The sequence below is a fragment of the Sitophilus oryzae genome, unplaced genomic scaffold (genome assembly GCF_002938485.1).
Source record: "Sitophilus oryzae breed Bouriz unplaced genomic scaffold, Soryzae_2.0 scaffold_1576_pilon_pilon, whole genome shotgun sequence".
Taxonomy (NCBI): Eukaryota; Metazoa; Arthropoda; class Insecta; order Coleoptera; family Curculionidae; genus Sitophilus; species Sitophilus oryzae.
Window position 1 is genome coordinate 4,729,166 of NW_022146254.1, and position 19,692 is coordinate 4,748,857.

The 19,692-nt window shown below is 32.5% G+C and overlaps 1 protein-coding gene across 2 annotated transcripts in view; it reads right to left on the reverse strand.

Annotated features, from left to right (window-relative positions):
- Positions 1 to 14,546: 14,546 nt before the first annotated feature.
- The window catches only part of LOC115879254 (runt-related transcription factor 3-like), a 274,009-nt gene continuing 268,863 nt past the window's right edge, over positions 14,547 to 19,692 (reverse strand). The window contains exons 5-6 of one of the 2 annotated variants that reach the window (XM_030895965.1): positions 16,802 to 16,918; positions 14,547 to 16,026 (exon numbers count right to left, since the gene is read on the reverse strand). In XM_030895965.1, the coding sequence (XP_030751825.1) occupies positions 15,554 to 16,026; positions 16,802 to 16,918 (590 nt within the window). In that variant the 3' untranslated portion in view covers positions 14,547 to 15,553. Of the gene's footprint in view, positions 16,027 to 16,786; positions 16,919 to 19,692 lie in introns of both variants that reach the window. The other variant, XM_030895964.1, reaches the window with a different exon arrangement.

Here is a 19,692-nt window from a genome sequence, read left to right on the forward strand (position 1 = left end):
TAGAATTCTGACGATATGTAGAATTCTACATGACACAGAGTCCCACTCCAGGTATGCTGTCTTTCGTTTTTTTATATTTGCAATTAATTCCTTGTACCTGTTAAGCCTCCCAAGAACCTCTTCATTGCGTACATGATCTGTCCAGGGTATTTTCAAGAGTCTTCTGTAGATCCACATTTCAAAAGCTTCCAACCGTCTCATGGTGTTTATTTTAATAGTCGATGTCTCACAGCCGTATAAGAGGATTAAGTATACATAACAATGGACAAAACGCAGACGTATGTTGATGTTGAGTGATCGGTTACATAATAGTTTCTCATTTATTAAATATGATACAGTGACAGTTAAAAGTACAGATAGTACAGTTTTAATTGAAGAAAACCAAATCATGCAAAGATGGCAGCAATATTTTGAACAACTTTTAAACGCAGATAGCACGTACCAGCAGAAAGAAATTGAAATATCTAATACTAAAGAGGAAATTGATATAGAAGTTGTTACTAGAGATGAGGTAGATGAAGCAATCAAGAAGTTTAAAAAATGGTAAATCACCTGGACATGACAAAATAACAGCGGAGATGTTCAAAAACATGGGAATACTTGGAAAAGAAACATTAAGACAAATTTATAACAAAGTATGGAATGAAGAAAAAGTACCTTCAGATTGGACGCTAGGAGTTATATTGCCTATACATAAAAAGGGCGACAGGAAAGAATGTAATAATTATAGAGGAATAACAATATTAAGTACGGCGGTCAAAGTCTTCGAACAAATAATAGAAAGAAAACTGAGATCAATAACAGAAGCAAGTTTATCAAATTCCCAAAGTGGATTTAGAAAAGGAAGAAGCACTCAGGATAATATTTTTACAATCAAAGAAATTATAAACAAAACACTGACACATAATAAAGAGGCATACTTCGCATTCCTAGACATGGAAAAAAGCATTTGATAGAGTACCAAGACAAGAAATATGGAACACGCTAAAGAAAAGAAATGTTGGTGATAAAATGATTAATGTAATAAAAAAGTTTATATGACGAAACTAACAATTACGTAATAAAAAAACAATATGAAATCTGAAATATTTAAGACAAAAGAAGGAGCACGCCAGGGAGGAAGCCTGAGTCCACTGTTATTTATAATTTATATGGACGAAATTATTCGTGAAACCAACCAGAGAATTAGACCAATGTACATCGGATATAGAAACTTGCAACCAATCGAAGTAACAGATTGTGCTTTTGCGGATGATGTAGTATTAGTCACGGATACCGTAAAAAACTTCAAGAGAATGTCAACATATGGAATAATGTGCTGATTAAAAAGGGTATGAAACTCAATAAAACAAAACCAAAGTAATGCAGGTAGCGAAAGAAACAAAGAAAATACAAATACACGTAGATGATACGGAGTTAGAACAGGTCGAGACATATCAATATCTGGGTATTGTCATAGAAGCAAATGGAGACAACCATGTGGAAATAAATAACAGAATACAGAAAGCTAATAATGTATACTATGCAATGAATAAGGGATTTATAAACAAAAAAGAAATATCGAGTGAAACAAAGATGACAGTTTTAAAAACAATATATAGGCCGATACTGACTTATGGATGCGAATCTTGGGTACTAAATCAGCGTCAAAGAAGCAAAATACAAGCAATCGAAATGAAATACCTTAGAAAGGTCAGAAGTGTGACACGAAAAGACAGAATAAGAAACGATATAATAAGAAAAAATTTACAAATCCAATCAATGCAAGAATTTATAGAACAACGGCAATTGAGTTGGTGGGGACATTTACAAAGGATGAATAACGACATTCCAGTGAAGAAAATATGGGAATCAAGGACTCAAGGCAAAAGAAATAGAGGCAGACCAAAAGAAACGTGGAATAAAATAGTTGAACATATTTTACAAAGAAAAGGGAGTACGTGGGAAAGAGCAAAACAATTGGCACAAGATAGGAAGAAATGGTCTGCATTTGTCTATGACAAGAAAACATGAACACGTAACCCAGACACCCTCAGGGGTAAAATGGGTGTTTTTCGATTATATATATATATATATAAATATTAACCTAGCTTGTTCTATACGCGATGTAACTTCTAAGTCGGGGTCAAGCTCTGATGTTAGCCAAGATCCCAGGTATTTGAACTTATTTACCGTGTCTACGCATTGTCCGTATACTCGTATGTTGGGTGGTGGAATATTTCTCCTACTAAGTACCATTATCTTGGTTTTTGCGGTGTTTATTTTCATGCACAATGGATCTCCCGCCCGAACTATGTCGTCTAGAAGTTCTTGAAGAGCCTCAGGGTTGTCAGCGATAATCGCGGTGTCGTCTCCATACCTAAGGTTGTTAATTGGGACGCCATTTATTTTTATGCCAATGCCTTTATCTTGTAGGGCCTTATCGAATATATATATATATATATATATATATATATATATATATATATATATATATATATATATATATATATATATATATATATATATATATATATATATCCGAGTATATATTAAACAACAAGGGAGACAGTACACATCCCTGACGAACTCCACGTTGTACTGGTATTTCGTCTTGCCCTAACCTTACGTCTGCAGTCTGATTCCAATATAGTGTTTTTAAGAATTGGATATCGTTCTTGTCTAGACCTTTTTCTTGCAAGATGTTAAACAGCACTGTGTGTTCTACTTTATCAAAGGCCTTTTCGTAGTCGATGAAACAAATGTATACGTCTTTTTGTTGGTCTCTACATTTCTGTAAGAGAACAGACAGGCCAAACATTGCTTCCCTGGTCCCCATTCCTTCTCGAAAGCCAAATTGGCCGTCATCTAAATCAATTTCACATTTTTTGAATATTCTGTGTTGAATTATTTTAAGAAGTATTTTTAAAACATGGCTCATTAGGCTTATTAATCTAATAATAAGTGTTCGCATCTTTTTATGGTGTTATTTTTTGGAATAGGGACAAAAATTGACTTCAGCCAATCTTGTGGGATCTCACTGCTTTTGTAGATTTGGTTTAACAGTCTAGTTAGCATAGGGATGTTTTCTTCATTTATCAGTTTGAGCATTTCAACATGTACTTCATCCGGGCCGCAGGCTTTTCCTACTTTACTATTTCTTGTAGCTCTCTCCACTTCTGAAGTTAAGATATCAGGTGTCTCTTCAAATCCATTTTTGATGTTGAAAACTCTAGGGATTTGCGGTGCGAACAGTTCTTCCACATATTGTTCCCAGTACTTGCAAACTTGATTTGCTTCCATTATAGGTTGATTGTTATTACCTACTAATTTATTTGTAAAGCATTGTCTTCCTTGTCCTGTCAATTCTTTGACTTTCTTATACATTGCAAAATAGTCGTGTCTTTGTTCTAGTTCTTCCACCTCCATACACCTTGTTTTCATCCATTGTCCCTTTGCATCCTTAATCATACTTCTTATTTGTTTATCTAATTTTTTGTACATTGATGTGTCTTTATTCTTCTATGATTTTCTCCTATCCATCATCCGTAGTATTTCCTTGGTCATCCATTCTTTTTTGTTTCTTTTGGGCCTATGACTTCTTTTTCTATAGCGACAAATGCGTTCTTCAGGGTGTCCCAATCTTGCTCTATACGATTTCCAAAATCGTGGGTGTTTATGGCTGCTAGTTTCTGATTTACTATGTCTTTGACCTCAGATTGTTTAGGTAAATGTCGAAGCTTGGTAATATCAACTGTTGTAGGTCGTTTGGTTTTAAGTTTTTTGAGCCGCACATCTAAGGTTCCTACAACGGGGTTGTGGTCAGAGCCTACGTCAGTACCGGGATATGTCCTGACACCATGAATCCCATTCCTAAATCTATCGTGAATAAGGATAAAATCTATTTGGTTTCTGACAATATTTGGTTTGCTGTGTTGTGGCAATGTTGTGGTGACTGCTAAATGTAGAGTCTTCGGGGTGGAAGTTTAAACCAGGTATTCGTTACGATGAAGCTTTCTTCCTGACAGAATTGTATTAATGTATCGCCTCGTTCTTTGCGTTCTCCTAAGCCGTACTCATATTTTCGACTCTGCCTCTCCCTATCTTAGCGTTAAAATCACCTAGTATTATAGTGACTTCATTTTTTTTAGTGTACTTCTTTTTAACAAACGTTAATGTTTACGCTCGTTAAATTTGACACTTTATGTCAGTTTAATAATATATTTTATTTACAACCACATATATATGTAATACTGACATTACTGACTTTTAAAAAATTTGAAAGTGTCAAATTATTTACATTTCTTCCATTTTCCTCCTTTATTTACATTTCTCCCTCTTCCATTTCCCTCACCCATTTCTCTCACTCGGTTTTTCATATTTCTCGCCTCATTTAATTAAGCAAAATATTCTTGTAATATATTAAATACTTATCTAACATCAACAAAAATAAACAAGAAGATTAAAAATAATAATTGAAGATTTTAATACATTTATTGAAGGTAAAAATGCTAGACTTCTTTGGCTTAAAACTTACATTCTGGCGTTTTAAAAAAGCGACGAGTTTGTGATATTTTGATATGTCAGTCTCATAGGTCAGTCTTTTCCCTTAATGCTAGCATTGCCCGTATCATGCTGTACGTAGCCCAAAGAGTAGATGGCTTTTTCTGCCTTGCCATGTCGCTAAAATATGCCATCAAGAGTGTCTCCGAAGTAATATTCTGAGTATTTCTATCGGCACACCATTTTTCGTATACTTTCAATGCTATTTCATATCGCCCCCTATTTTTCTTTGGAAGTAAACTGGCTTGTGCTCTTTTTGTAGCTTCTGTAAGTTCTTGTGGAGTACCAATATTAAAGTAGCCTTCATTATCAGAACTTTCCGACAACATTCTGGCTTTCTATGTTATATAAATACGAAAAAGCGAACGAGAAATTCAAAACTGTCACTTAGTGGTTTGTTTTGCTGTTGAAGCGCCATAACAACCACTGATACCGGTAACTATAGACATAGTAGAAGGAAAAGAGTAGTTGCACTCTCCCAAATATTTTCTGCCAGTTTTTACAATCTATTGAATATCGGCAGATTGCAGAGCGTTTGAGTTGAGTTCCGTCCGTTGACCTGCGAGGTTCGAGCGTTGCGCCCCAGCACACAGACGGATTGACAAAAAATGAGTGTCTTACTGTGTGCTGCTATTGGTTGTAGTAATAATTTAAAAAAATGTGCTTTGAGTTTTTTTGAGAGTAATTTGTGATTATGTTTGTGTTCAGGTTAATTTACTCAAGAATGCTTACTACTTAGTAATTTGATATTATTTTCATTTAAACCTCAATTTTTTATCGATTTTACTTTTGACAACCATCCCTTGCTTGCTGTTTAATGAACTGCACCATCCTTGAACAAAAATTTGCTAGTACCGAAAGTACCGAAAAAAAACTGGAAATCCCGGTTCCTTAGAGGCATGGTACCGAAATTACCGGTTCCGAAAAATAGCTCCGGTTGCGGAAACTCTATAACGTACCATAACCGTGAATCGCCCTATACAGGGTGAGTCTTAAATAAGTGCAGATATTTTTAGGGGTAGTATATTTTGGACCCAGAAATATGAGAATTTTTCTGCGCATTTTTTTTTGAAAAAAAAATCTGAAAATTCTTTAGTTTTTTGTTAAAAAACATAATTTCTGGATAATATGGTAAAGTAGGGTTTAGAACCGGAAAATTACGGTTCTTTTGAGATATCAAAGAACCGGGACTCGAAATTATTAATTCCCGGTTTTTTCAGTACCATAGGACATAGGGAAAATTATTCTTTTATTACGTGAGAAAGTAGTGATGCTATTTCTCATTGTTTTTGCTGCTTTTCTCTTTTGAAATTTCTGTAATGTTTAGTAGCAATTATTGAAGTTTAAAAAATATTATATTTTATTATTTAGTACAATGTGTTGTTCAATGTATTAGTTATCCAATGAAAATTACCTAACCAATATAGTACTAGAAAACAAATACATTAATGTTAAAATTAAATTTGTTTTAATTTAAAAAAAGTTGTAGAAAATCTTTGAAATAGATAATAATATAAAAATATGTCATCATATATTTTTTCCGCATTTCTTCTCATCAGAATATTTTCAGATACAGAAAAATTGTTACTTACACGATGTGAAAATATTCTGTTTTCAAGCAAATTTTTACTCGATGATTTTTTTTATTTTATTTTATTGTGAACTCATATTTTCCTAAATACATCTCTGTGAACTGTGAAACTATGGCGAGTGCCACGACTATACTTTGCCTAGTTATAGACCACGACTATATAGTATATTGGCTTATATAGGAGTAAAAAGGGGGGGGGGGCTAGAGTAAAAACTTTACTCAAAGTACATACTCCAGAGTCTTTTTAAAAAAATAATAACATTGTATTAATTGACTGAACTCAAGTGGAGACCTGAGCCCCCAAAGTAACCCCCCCCCCCGTCACCGTGGATTTACCACTGGGTATACCATACTATGAATAATCTTTTAATTCAAAGCTATAATGGGAGTACCGTGACCACAAACTAAATAGTATGAAATAAAAATACAATATCGATTGTAATATTTAATATTATCTGTACACAAATATGCATCACATACAATTGATATGTTATTAATTTACAGCTTTATGTTACAATTAAATAAAAATATTGTGCTAGATCTTTGATATAAACTAACGATATATTTATACAGCGACATCGATTTCTTTTTTGGCAAAAGTAGGATATGATTGTAAGGGAATCCCCTAGATAGAATTAATTAGTTAGAAACTCATGGGGCATTATATTTACAACTTTGGTATTATTTATAAAATAAATGTTCATTAATTATTTATTCAATAAATATAAAATAGAGTAATTTAAATATCCTAAAACTAATAGTTTACTTAAAAAAATAACAGCAAAATAATAATTAAATAAAAATATATTAAATAATGGAGACAATTATAAACAAGTTTATACATACAGGGTGGCGCGCCTCATTCGCCTCCGTTGATTATACGAAAACGGAAAGATGTAGAAATAAATTATTTTGAAATGTACAGAGTGTTTCAGAACTAAGATCCATACCAAAGTTATATTTTTTCTTATGGAACAATAGGTATTTTATTTCATTTTTGGATTCTTGGGCCCAAAAAAAGTATTTATTATAAGGGTTAAATATGTTTAAAATCTTTGGTTTTTGAGATATTTAAAGATATTTAAATTTGCATAGAATAGATTATTAACACCCTGTACATTACTTTTCAGAATTAGTTCTTGTGCCGAGTTTAAAGGTAGAGAATGAAAATTTACAGAAAAATGTTGTTCCTTCCTTAAATGTATACAGGGGTATCAAAAATTGCTGGTCTATTTTAAATATTTATTTTACATAAAAACTTCGTTATTTCAAATGCAACACTATGTATTTTTTTAAATAAGTCGAAGCAGATTTAAATGCTCTTTCAAACTATATTAGGGTTTCCTATACCTATCTGGCTCAGATTTTGAATAAAAAGCGATTTTTCAATAAAATTGTAATCAAGATGGCTAGTGTCATGGCAAGTTTCTAGTGACAGTAGCTATTTTCAAAATTGAAATTAGTTTATGGACTTATTTAAATTTATACCCAGTTTACTTTTATTTAACTTACCCAGGGTCTATTTTTCATCTGGTCGGGCCCTAAGGCCCAAGCAAACATTCGGGCCCTCTATTCCAATTAAATTCAAAAATTCAAGAAATTTTGAATATTTTACAACCTTTAACGGGCCCCCAGACCACCGGGCCTTATGGGTCTAATGGTAAAATAGCCCTGAATTTACCTACAATAGTTTAATAAATAATATTCATTAAATATGTGTATATTATTCTATCAAGAAAAACGAAGAAATAGTTCTTTGAATTATTTTACGATGACTTGTAGATATATGGATTTTCTATAAAATAGCCAATTACCGCAAATTCATTTTATTCACTTCCAACGAAAGGTTTCTGCCTAATAGGTTTTTTATAAACCATACTACCAGCTCTGCGAAATAGGACAAGAAGTTTTTCAAAGAAACTCTTATCATGAAGATTCATATTTGGATATCTTTGAGCATAAGCCCTTGAATCCAAGAAGCAATTTTCCTTACAAAATAATATCACTAAATAACATATCGTTCCGCCAGCAGATACTGCTTTATTTTTCTTGATAAAATAATGAATACTTACTTATTAAACTATTGTAGGTAAATTTAGGTAAACTGTTATAAATTATAAATAATAATGTCCATAAACTAATGTCGACTTTGAAAATAGTTACTAACTGTCACTAGAAAATTGCCATGGCGACACCAGCCATCTTGATTGCAATTTTATTTAAAAATCGCTTTTTATTCAAAATCTGAGCTAGGTATAGGAAACCCTAATATAGTTTGAAAGAGCATTTGAATCTGCTTCGATTTATTTAAAAAAATACAGGGTGTTGCATTTGAAATAACGAAGTTTTCATATAAAATATATCCTTAAAATAGATCAGCAACTTTTGATAGCCCTGTATAAATTTAAGGAACCAATACCATTTTTCAGTAAAGTTTATTTCTCTACCTTTAAACTCAGCATAAGAATTAATTCTAAAATGTAATGTAGAGGGTGTTAAATAGTCTATTCTATTGTAGCATGCAAATTTAAATATCTTTGAATATCTCAAAAACTAAAGATTTTAAATAAATAATATAATATATATTATAATAAATGTCCTTGTAATAAATGCCTTTTTTTGAGAACGAGAATCCAAAAATGAAATATAATACTGGGTGTTCCATAAGAAAAAATATAACTTTGGTATGGATCTTAGTTCTGAAAAACCCTGTATATTTCAAAATAATTTTAAATTGTGCACATTGTCTGCCCACATATAAAAATGTTTTGTTTCTACATCTTTCCGTTTTCGTATAATCAACCGAGGCGAATGAGGTGCGCCACCCTGTATAGTAGGTTGTACATAAAAAACTAATAAGTCGTTAAGATGAAATATACAAAAATATTTTTTTAAAACAATTAGCACTGGAAAGTACCGTATGATTGAAAAAAACGGCGACCAGAAGGCTTGAAAATAAATATCCAATGACCATTCCCCATAGAATTTTAAATATATAAAATGACAGTAATCTTCACTTGATAGCCATCGCTGACGCCGTTTTTTCTTCATCATATTGTCTAATAATATAATACTTTATCTAAACATTATCAATGCTTCTTTTAATTATTTTTATTTATTTTTTTGATTATTTATATTACATAAATATAAGACCAATTTTAAAATATTCACAGCTCAAGAGGGAATAAGTCCCGTACAAATAAAATTATTTAATTAAGATATAAGTAAAAAATATTGTTATATTCTCGTGTGTGTGTGTAGGTCGTACTCTACCAGATCAGGATAATTTTAAAAGTATATTATTTTAGAATTCACTAGGTTTTTGGCTAAAACTGATTTATTATCTAGTGCTATATCATAACTGATAATTAATTATACCTCTGTGATTATACCAAAAAGTAGTTAACAAAAAATGCATGCAAGAGTTTTCTGAAAGCTCATATTTTCAAAATCGGTTGCATTTTAGTATTAAAAAACAACAACAAACGTGCTGTCAAAAAAAAGTTTAAATAAAGTAAAAAATAAACATTTAATTTGTTTTTGTCTTTGCTTCTAACAACCTTGTATAAGTATCCATACATATCAGCATGCTTGAATGAATTAAGCTTTATTCAGAACCTCACAATTATTGGAATAAATTAGTGATTTCAATTAGCGTAGAAGTTCCTTTAATTTCAATGTAAGCATTCAGAACGTCCAAATTAGTGGTAGACATCATCAATTAGTAGAAAATGTTATCAAACTTTTAATTTTTCCTCTAATTATACTTCAAAATTTGCGAGAAATGTCATTTTGGCATTTGATTATCTTCCGTCAAGAAAAATTGTGGTCAGAAATCAAAACTTGATTGTTTTATAAGCTAAATATTAAGCGGCCCATACATTATCAAACAAATTGCGCAATGCAGGCTGTTGCGCAACGAGTTGGCAATGTATGGTCACAGATTATACAGATTATAATCTTTGTTTTTTCTTTATTGTTTTTCGTGGTTCCAATTTTCGGAATCGGGCACTAGTTAGGTGACTAGTTTGCGCACATAGCACGCCCACTTATGGCCTCTAAAATTGTGCACAGCGCCTGACCGGCACAGTTATTAGAGAGATATCGGAAAACCGAATAGCGTCATCCAGTATTTACGCGTACCTTATCATGGTTACGATATGCACGAGTCAACGCAACACCCGCTAATAACGTTACCGCCTGACGTAATTTGCGGATCAATTACACCAAGCGCTCTTTCTAAATAACCTCTGATAACGTTTAAAAATTGCTTAAATGGGCATGTGCGGGTATTTGACAACCGGAGCCGGCCGGCGAGATCTTTTATTTTAGGTTATGTTTGAATTGTTTTGAATTATTGCTTTAGTTTTTTTATTAGGTAATTTGATATTTAAGCAGCTGGGATTAGTTTTAATTAAATAAATACGGCTAAAAATATGGATTCCACCTCTTCCAATACTAAAGAACCTATAAAGAGTCTTAGGTTTACAGCAGATGACGACTTAGCCCTTCTAAGAGAATTTGTTGCTTGTTGTCCTAAACCCACTGGCAGACGTTGAACAATAAAGCACTGGAAATAAGCACTTTAGCCCTTTAGTTTTAAAATACCTAGTAAACAAAACAATTTCAAAGTTTTAAATTCAAAGTTAGGTTAAGTTTAAATAGCGGACGCGACGCGATCAGAATTCTTTCCGATCCGATAACTATGAATGAAGAGAGTTAATACCACCTCACGTAAAGGAAATAACACCTGGCCTTATTAACGTCCATGGACGCTATTCGGTTTAGCGATATCTCTCTATTACGCTGTTTATTGTTATTTTACACGAGTTTATTTTTGCGCACAGGAAATTTGACTCGTTTGCACATCGTCATAAAAAACAATTTTCGTACCACGAATTAGGGACAAGATTTTTATCTGTATACTTATAGGATACCTAATCTGTGATATGGTAGTGTTTGATGCGTTGCGCAATTGTTTGATGAGTTTCAAGAATGTTTGAATTCTTTTGTGCAACAGGACTGCTTGCGCAACGCGTTTTGTAGTGTATGTGTGTGTTGCGCTTCGTTGTGCAATATTTTAGTTCTTTCATCCAAATTCTTTGTTTCCTTTTTCGTTTTTTGGTATCATCGACATCATCTAGGGTATATACGATAATAATTGATGCAGTGGCAATTGATGACATGATTGTTTCTCAAACAATGCACAACTTTTAATAAAAAGTTTGATCAAAATTTGCATGGGTGATGCAGTGCATGCTGTGCATGGATGATGCAGTTGTGCTTGTTTGATAGTGTATGGACCGCTGAATCAGTTGTGCAACGCAGCGTTGCGCATCGCTTTGTTGCGCAATTTGTTTGATAATGTATGGGCCACTTTAGACTTTCTCTATGGATACAACTGACTAACCAAGTTGTTGCTACGATATTCTATTAATTTTAATTGTGTTTTTTGACCATTGTGAATGATCATAAACTAAAAACTATAAAGTGTAATAATTAAAACCACTAATTTATTCCACTAATTGCGAGGTTCTGAATGAGGCTTTAAGCCGGAGTCTCATGCATCCGAAATCCGATGGTACGACATCCGAAATTTGAAGTTATCCTGTGAAATAAAAAAAGCCTGCCACATACATCCGAAAGTTCGTTCCGAAATTTGACAGTTTTGACATTTTTCTGCTGCACTGAATAGAGATTCATGTCATGTTTTATTGGAGAAACACTTATAAAAATAACTTCCTCGCCAAATATCCCGAAATTGCCTACTTCCCACTAAACTTGTTTTTAAAAACAAATGTTTTCAAAAAAAGTGAGGTTAAAAAACACACGATATCGTACAAAAGTTAAACAAAATTTAACTTTATACGACGTCGGACGATTAGTTTAAAATATCGGATAAAAATTGGTGTCAAAATATTTCGGCCAATAGGAGCACCGTCGGATCGTCGTGTCATCGGATTTCGGATGCATGAGACTCCGGCTTTAGGAATATAAATTTAAGAGAAAATTAATATTTTTTCCTATATCTTTCTAAATTGCTTAAACATTCTGTCATTCTCCAGAAAATCAAAATTACTTTTACTATGATCCTGCTATCAAGGTGACTCAAAACTGGGTAACAATCGGAAGTTTTCTGGATACGAAAAATACATGGGAACATGTCAAGTCAATTCACCGATGTGTATTTGAGACAGCTATTAATTTTATTTTGTGTAACAGAACATCAAAATGAATATTTTTCGAAAATGTAGATTACTTTTTAATCCCTATATCTCAAAAATAATTGTACGATTTAAGATTTTACTATAATATTGCAAAGAGGAAGCAAGGAATTTCTCAAACGAAGTGTCACAAAAGGTAGGTCCATTACAGAAAAAAAGTTGAGGACGCTACATTTTAAGGGTTGAGGCAAAGGGAGTCAAAAGTACCTCATTTAACAGTTTCCAACATATCCATGTGCCATCTCTCGTGGGGAGCTCATGTATGAGAGTTATTTCTTATATCAACTTTATTTATATACAGGGTGGCGCACCTCATTCGCCTCGGTTGATTATACGAAAACGGAAAAATGTAGAAACAAAATATTTTATGGGTATATGTAGGGAGACAATGTGCTCAATTTAAAATTATTTTGAAATATACAGGGTGTTTCAGAACGAAGATCCATACCAAAGTTATATTTTTTCTTATGGAACCGGTATTTTATTTCGTTTTTAGATTTATGAGCCCAAAAAAAAACATTATAAGGGTTAAATATGTTAAAAATCTTTGGTTTTTGAGATATTTAAAGATATTTAAATTTGCATGCTACAATCGAATAGATTATTAACACCCTGTGCATTACTTTTCAGAATTAATTCTTGTGCAGAGTTTAAAGGTAAAGAAATAAACTTTATTGAAAAATGGTATTGCTTCCTTAAATTTATACAGGGGTATCAAAAATTGCTGATCTATTCTAAGGATTTGTTTTATATTAAAACTTCGTTATTTTAAATGCAACACCCTATATTTTTTAAAACAAACCGAAGCAGATTTGAATGCTCTTTCAAACTATATTAGGGCTGCCTATACCTATATGGCTCAGATTTCGAATAAAAAGCGATTTTTAAATAAAATTGCAATCAAGATGGCTGGTGTCGCCATGGCAATTTTCTAGTGACAGTCAGTAACTATTTTCAAAGTCGACATTAGTTTATGGACATTATAATTTATAATTTATAACAGTTTACTTAGATTTACGTACAATAGTTTAATAAGTAAATATTCAGTATTTTATCAAGAAAGATAGAGCAGTATCTGCTGGCGGGACGAATGGATATGTTACTGATGATTTTATTTTGTGATGAAAATTGCTTCTTGGCCTCAAGAGCTTATGCTTGAAGATATCCAAATATGAATCTTCCTGATAGCGTTCCTTTGAAAAACTATTTGTCCTATTTCGCAGAGCTGGTAGTCTGGTAGTGTGGTTTATAAAAAAAAACCTATTAGGCAGAAACCTGTCGTTGGAACTAAAGAAAATAAATTTGCCGTTTTTGGCGCTTTTATAGAAAATCCATATATCTACAAGACATCGTAAAATAAACCAATGAACTACTTCTTTGTTTTTCTTGATATCATAATAACTACAAATTTAATAAATATTATTTTTTAAGTTATTGTAAGGGTAAATTAAATGAAAGCAAACTGGTATAAATTTAAATAAGTCCATAAACTAATTTCGATTTTGAAAATAGCTACTAACTGTCACTAGAAATTTGCCATGACGACACTAGCCCTCTTGGTTGCCATTTTATTGAAAAATTACTCTTTAATCAAAATCTGAGCTAGATAGGTATAGGAAACCCTAATATAGTTTGAAAGAGCATTTGAATCCGCCTCGATTTATTATAAAAAATACAGAGTGTTGTATTTAAAATAACGAAGTTTTTATGTAAAATAAATCCTTAAAATTGATCAGCAATTTTTGATACCCCTGTATAAATTTAAGGAAGCAATAACATTTTTCACTAAAGTTTATTTCTCTATCTTTAAGCTCAGCACAAGAATGAATTCTAAAAAGTAATGTACAGGATGTTAATAATCTATTCTATAGTAGCATGCAAATTTAAATATCTCTAAATATCTCAACAACCAAAGATTTTAAACATATTTAACTCTTACAATAAATGCCTTTTTTTGGGCCAAAGAATACAAAAATGAAATAAAATACCGGGTGTTCCGTAAGAAAAAATATAACTTTAGTATGGATCTTAGTTCTGAAACACCCTGTATATTACAAAATATTTTTAAATTGTGCACATTGCCTTCCCACATATACCCGCAAAATATTTTGTTTCTGCATCTTTCCGTTTTCGTATAATCAACCGAGGCGAACAATGGCGGATACAGAGGGGGAGCTCATGGGCCCCCCCCTAAAGTCCGTAAATTGTATAAAATATTAGGCTTTTGGGTTAAAAATGGTGCCCTAAAAAGCTTATTCTCCATTGCTTTTTATTTTGGGCCCCCCCTAAAATATATTCCTCTATCCGCACTTGGAGGCGGATGAGGTGCGCCACCCTGTATATCAACATAGTTTAGATAAGATAATAATAGTAGTAATAAGAAAATAATAGTTAAACAAATGCAGTGTCATTATCTGGACAAAGTATTACACTCATTAATTCCTCATCAAAAAATACGAAAAAAAGTTCCTATAAACATGGGCGCAGAAATGCATAGTTCACTGTACATCGGTGTTATAAATTTTAGTAATAGAATAAATTAAATAATTAATTTATTAATTTCCTTTTTATTTAAAGTTTCTTAGTTGTTATTAAATAAATTGCGTTTATGATGGAGATTGAAATTGACAAAATATCAAGATGCGTCTTATAATCGGCGTTAAACGGCCTATACAATGCTAAAAGAAAAAAAAATTAGTGACGCACCATGTCTTTTGTTTAAAAAAATATTGTAGTGACACCCATTTGCACGTCCTTGGTAAATCTGTTGACTCTTTTTTAGTACTAAAATATTTAACACTTATACTAACTGTTACCCTCAAAATTTCATTCTAATCGCTAAAAGTACTTGGAAGAAAATTAAAATGAAAAAGAAATTAAGACATTAACCTCCTGTAGCTATGAAACATAGCAGAATCGGAACTATGTCGGTAAATCATATTTTTACGTGAGGAATCACCCCACGAGAGATGGCACATGTTTTATGAAACACTCTGTATATGCTAGTTACGAACAGATGTATGTACAAAATATTCTTAGCCCGTATCTGGGTCATCCGCATTTAAAATGAAACATCCAATCCTACACTTTGCAGATTTACTTTCAGGAAAAACTGTAGGTATGTGCGTGACTACATTAAGTATATTCCCGATTGCTACTTCCAAATTGTCACCCTCTATATACCTAGCAAGCTTTACTAGAAGCAAGGTGGTCGCCAAACAATTTTAGGTTCCTGTCCGGAATTCTCAACTCTAGAAGGTTCTTGTATCGGTTCAGCTACCACACTATTTATTAGGTCACTATTATGTACTGGAACAGAATGTTGCCTGGTATCCTCAACCGGCAGAGCACTCTCAGATGCCAAATAATCGCTTCTACAAGGGGATTGGTTAATATGAATATGAACTTGATTTTGTTGGTACGTGGAAATGATTGCTTGTGGGGGCATTGCGGGTGGCCCGAAGTACGGCGGATGAATGTAGGAGTTGTAATAATTGTAGTTGTAAGTATTGTCTTGAAGACTGCAGTTGTTCGGTATATACGAAGTGTCCTGGTGGTAACCTCGACTAGGATATGACGTGTCCAGTGGGTCAGACTTGGGGTAAGACGACGGAGGTGAGGTTCTAGCGAAAGAGGAGCTCAAAAACTCGTTGGATTGGTCTGGTATAACTAAAATAAAAAAAAGTATTATAAATATTTTATGCAGAAAAACATTATTCAGAATGAAAAATAATTAGATCTTTTAACAGTGAAGTTTCAAAAAACTATAGCCTCAAACTTTGAAAAAGATCTCAAAGAACCTATGTTTAGTTTTCTTTAATTTAAGTTTTCAAATTCTTGTATATACAGGGTGAGTTTTCTACGATGTCCTCTATGGAATGTACTGGAGATAGAAAGTTGGTTAAATAGGAAAAGAATTGCAGTTTTGTGGGGTCATAAATATGCGCCTTTCAGATTTTTGAAAAAGTTCATGACTTACTAGATATTTCGAAAAAAACAAATTTCGGCTATTTTAAGAATTATCCCTAATTCCATTATAATCTATTTTAGACAAAAAGTCTTCAGATAAAAGTTGTAGATAATCATATCCTTATATCCTTAATGAGATTGTCTCCTACGTTTTTTTTCTAAAGCCTGTCATTTTTGACATATGATGATTTTTTAAATGCATGATGGCATTTAAAAAATCATCATATGTCAAAAATGTTTCGGGCCCCGAAACCGGTAGTGAGAGCAGGTTGATCCACATTATGTCGAACACAGCGTGGAATTAATTTCTATATTAGCAGTTCAAGGCAAGAAACTCTTATATAATTTTATAACATACTTATTTTTAACAACCCTTTAGAATATGCATATATTATAACGTATGATCGATAAAAACGGCGTCCAGTTGGCTTGGAGCACTTAACATATTACAAATACTCACTATATTGTGTATTACCTAATGGCAAGTCGTGCGTTTCATATAAATTTTGTGAAACATAAGAATAGCCGTTGCCGTCGTGCCAACTAGGTGGTTGATATGGGGAAGTGGACATATTTGGACCATTGAGATTATCTGAAACAAGAAACAAATGTCAATTAATAATCTATAGCAATAATAAAATTTTACATGAAACAAACAACAACATACGACAAGAAGAAAGAAATCTTTTGGGTAATGATCTCCCTCATCTCGAAGGACAGTAAATTTACTTAAGTTATAGTCTCGATTATAATCAATATACAGGGTGTCCCAAGCTGAGAGTGCATTAGAAGCTTCTAGAGAACTACAACATCTAGCTCGGAGATTTTTTGCACATCATAGTTTCACAACGAGATCTATCGGTTAAAAATATTTTCAATATGGCGGCACTTCCGGAAATACCGGAAGGTGACAGTAACTTTCTTATTTTAAATGGGTGCCCCCATTTTTTATTACATACTTAAATTCTCTGTAATTTTTTTATGAATTTTGATATTAAACACTCTATATCTAACATTGACCGTTTTTGAGAAAAAAAAATATTGAAAATTTTTGAACGAAAAAAACTGCCTGTCAAAAATATGTGTATACCCTAAACGTCAAATTAAGTGATTACCACAGCCACTGTGCAATAAAGAAAAAACATGTGGCTATCTATTTCAAAAATTAAATTGTTCGAATGTCATATAATAATGGCCGCAGCTGTCATAGAATTGAGCGATTAAAAAATTATCATAAATCATTTTTTTCAAATGGAAACCCACTTTTTTATTTCACTAGTGAAAAGGGTTTTCATTTCGTTACTTTTTGATTATACATGTTCCTATATAAAAAATTAATCGTTTTTAAGTTATTTAAGATTTAGTTTTAAAGCCTCTATTTTTCTTCATTTTAACCAGTAGCCTATGACTTTAAACGTCAAGTGATGCAAAACAATAAATCTGGCCATGTCATATTGTGACGCTTTGTTCAAAAAGCAGCATGATTTCCTAGTCAACTTTGCGCTGTTTTTTTTTCGATCATACGGAATAATATCAACTTTAGATATCACTAAAGAGCGAAAATACGAGATATATTTTTATAAATACACTTTTTAAACTCTTAAGGGTAGGCAGTATTTATAATATAGAAAATTCGAATAATTCGGTTTCTGACAGATGGAAATAAATTGTCTGACCGTTTGACACTTAATGTCAAAGGAAGCTAGATAGAATCAAGAAAAATATACGTTTTCAAATTAAATCTTAAATAACTTAAAAACGATTTATTTTAGCTATAGGAACATGTACAACTAAAAAGTAACGAATTGAAAAACCTTTTCATTAGTGAAATAAAAAAGTGAGTTTCCATTTGAAAAAAATGATTTATGATAATTTTTTAATCGCTCAGTTCCATGACAGCTACCGCCATTATTATACGACATTTGAACAATTTAATTTTTGAAATATATAGCCACATGTCTTCTCTTTATGTCACAGTGGCTGTGGTAATCACTAAATTTGACTTTTAGGCTATACAATTTTTTTGACAGGTAGTTTTTTTCGTCCAAAAATTTTAAATATTTCTTTTTCTCAAAAACGATTAAACGGTCTCAAAAACGGTTTCTCAATTCGGTTAATGTTAGGTATAGAGTGTTTAACATCAATATTCATAGAATTTTACAGATAATTTAAGTATATAATAAAAGTGGGGGCACCCATTTAAAATAAGAAAGTTACTGCCAACTTCCGGTATTTCCGGAAGTGCCGCCATATTGAAATTATTTATAATCGATAGTTCTCGTTGTAAAACAATGATATGCAAAAAATCTCCGACCTAGATACCGTGGTTCTCTAGAAACTTCTATTTCACGCTCAGCCTGGGACACCCTGTATATATAATCAATATTAACGCTATAGCGTTAATTGAAGAAATAAGAAGATTTTTTGGGCGATTTCGTGGCACAAGACCTGTCCGAGATGTAGATAGCGTTACCGTCAGCCTGCCCGAGATTTAGTTTAGCTCTGCGCTGCGTGCTAATAGTCGTTTAAGTGCAGCGAATAAAGAATACTGTATCGTAGTTCTGCTTTTAGTCCACAGAGTGAGTGGTTACTGGAGACAGTTTTGCCAGAACTACTAATAAATCGTTAAACAATTTAATATAATATTGTTACGTTTTTCGTCGGTTTCGTGTAGATAGAAAGTCTAATTTATTTAAACACAATTTATTTTACACTAAGTAACAAAAGAATAACGATAAAACTACTTAAAGAACTATTTACAACTTATTTATCTATTATCTAATATAAAAGGAATTTATTTTGAATTTAGCGCGGCCACTGTACACGTCAACCGATCTGTTTCTGTCTCTCCTTTGCACAGGCCTCGAGTTATATTATACCCACAGCTAACAGTTCTCGGCTAGTACATTAGATCATTAGGTGTATAGAGAAGATTTAGAACGTTCTCGTATGTACGCCTCCATTCCAGTGGAACATGATTGTTCTCGAACGTTCGATGACTCATTACGGTGTCTATTTTTTAATGCGATATTAAGGTCATATGGAGACGAGACATATTAGAACGGGTTAGGCCGAGTCCACACGGGTCCGCAACAATATTATATGACTAAACAAAGAACGGCGTCCGAGTTGGCTTGGAAATGAAGATCGCTGTTATCTCATATATGTAAAATATTACGGTAAATGTCAATAATCGTCATTTCCAAGCCAACTAAACGACTTTTTTCGATCATACGATATATTCAGAATCTATAAAAGAATTTTTATTTTTGTTTATTCTATGTTTAACACGATTTTCAATACATAAATAAGTCTTTTTCATCCCAAGATCTTTTCGTCAAACGTATTACAGATATTACACATTTT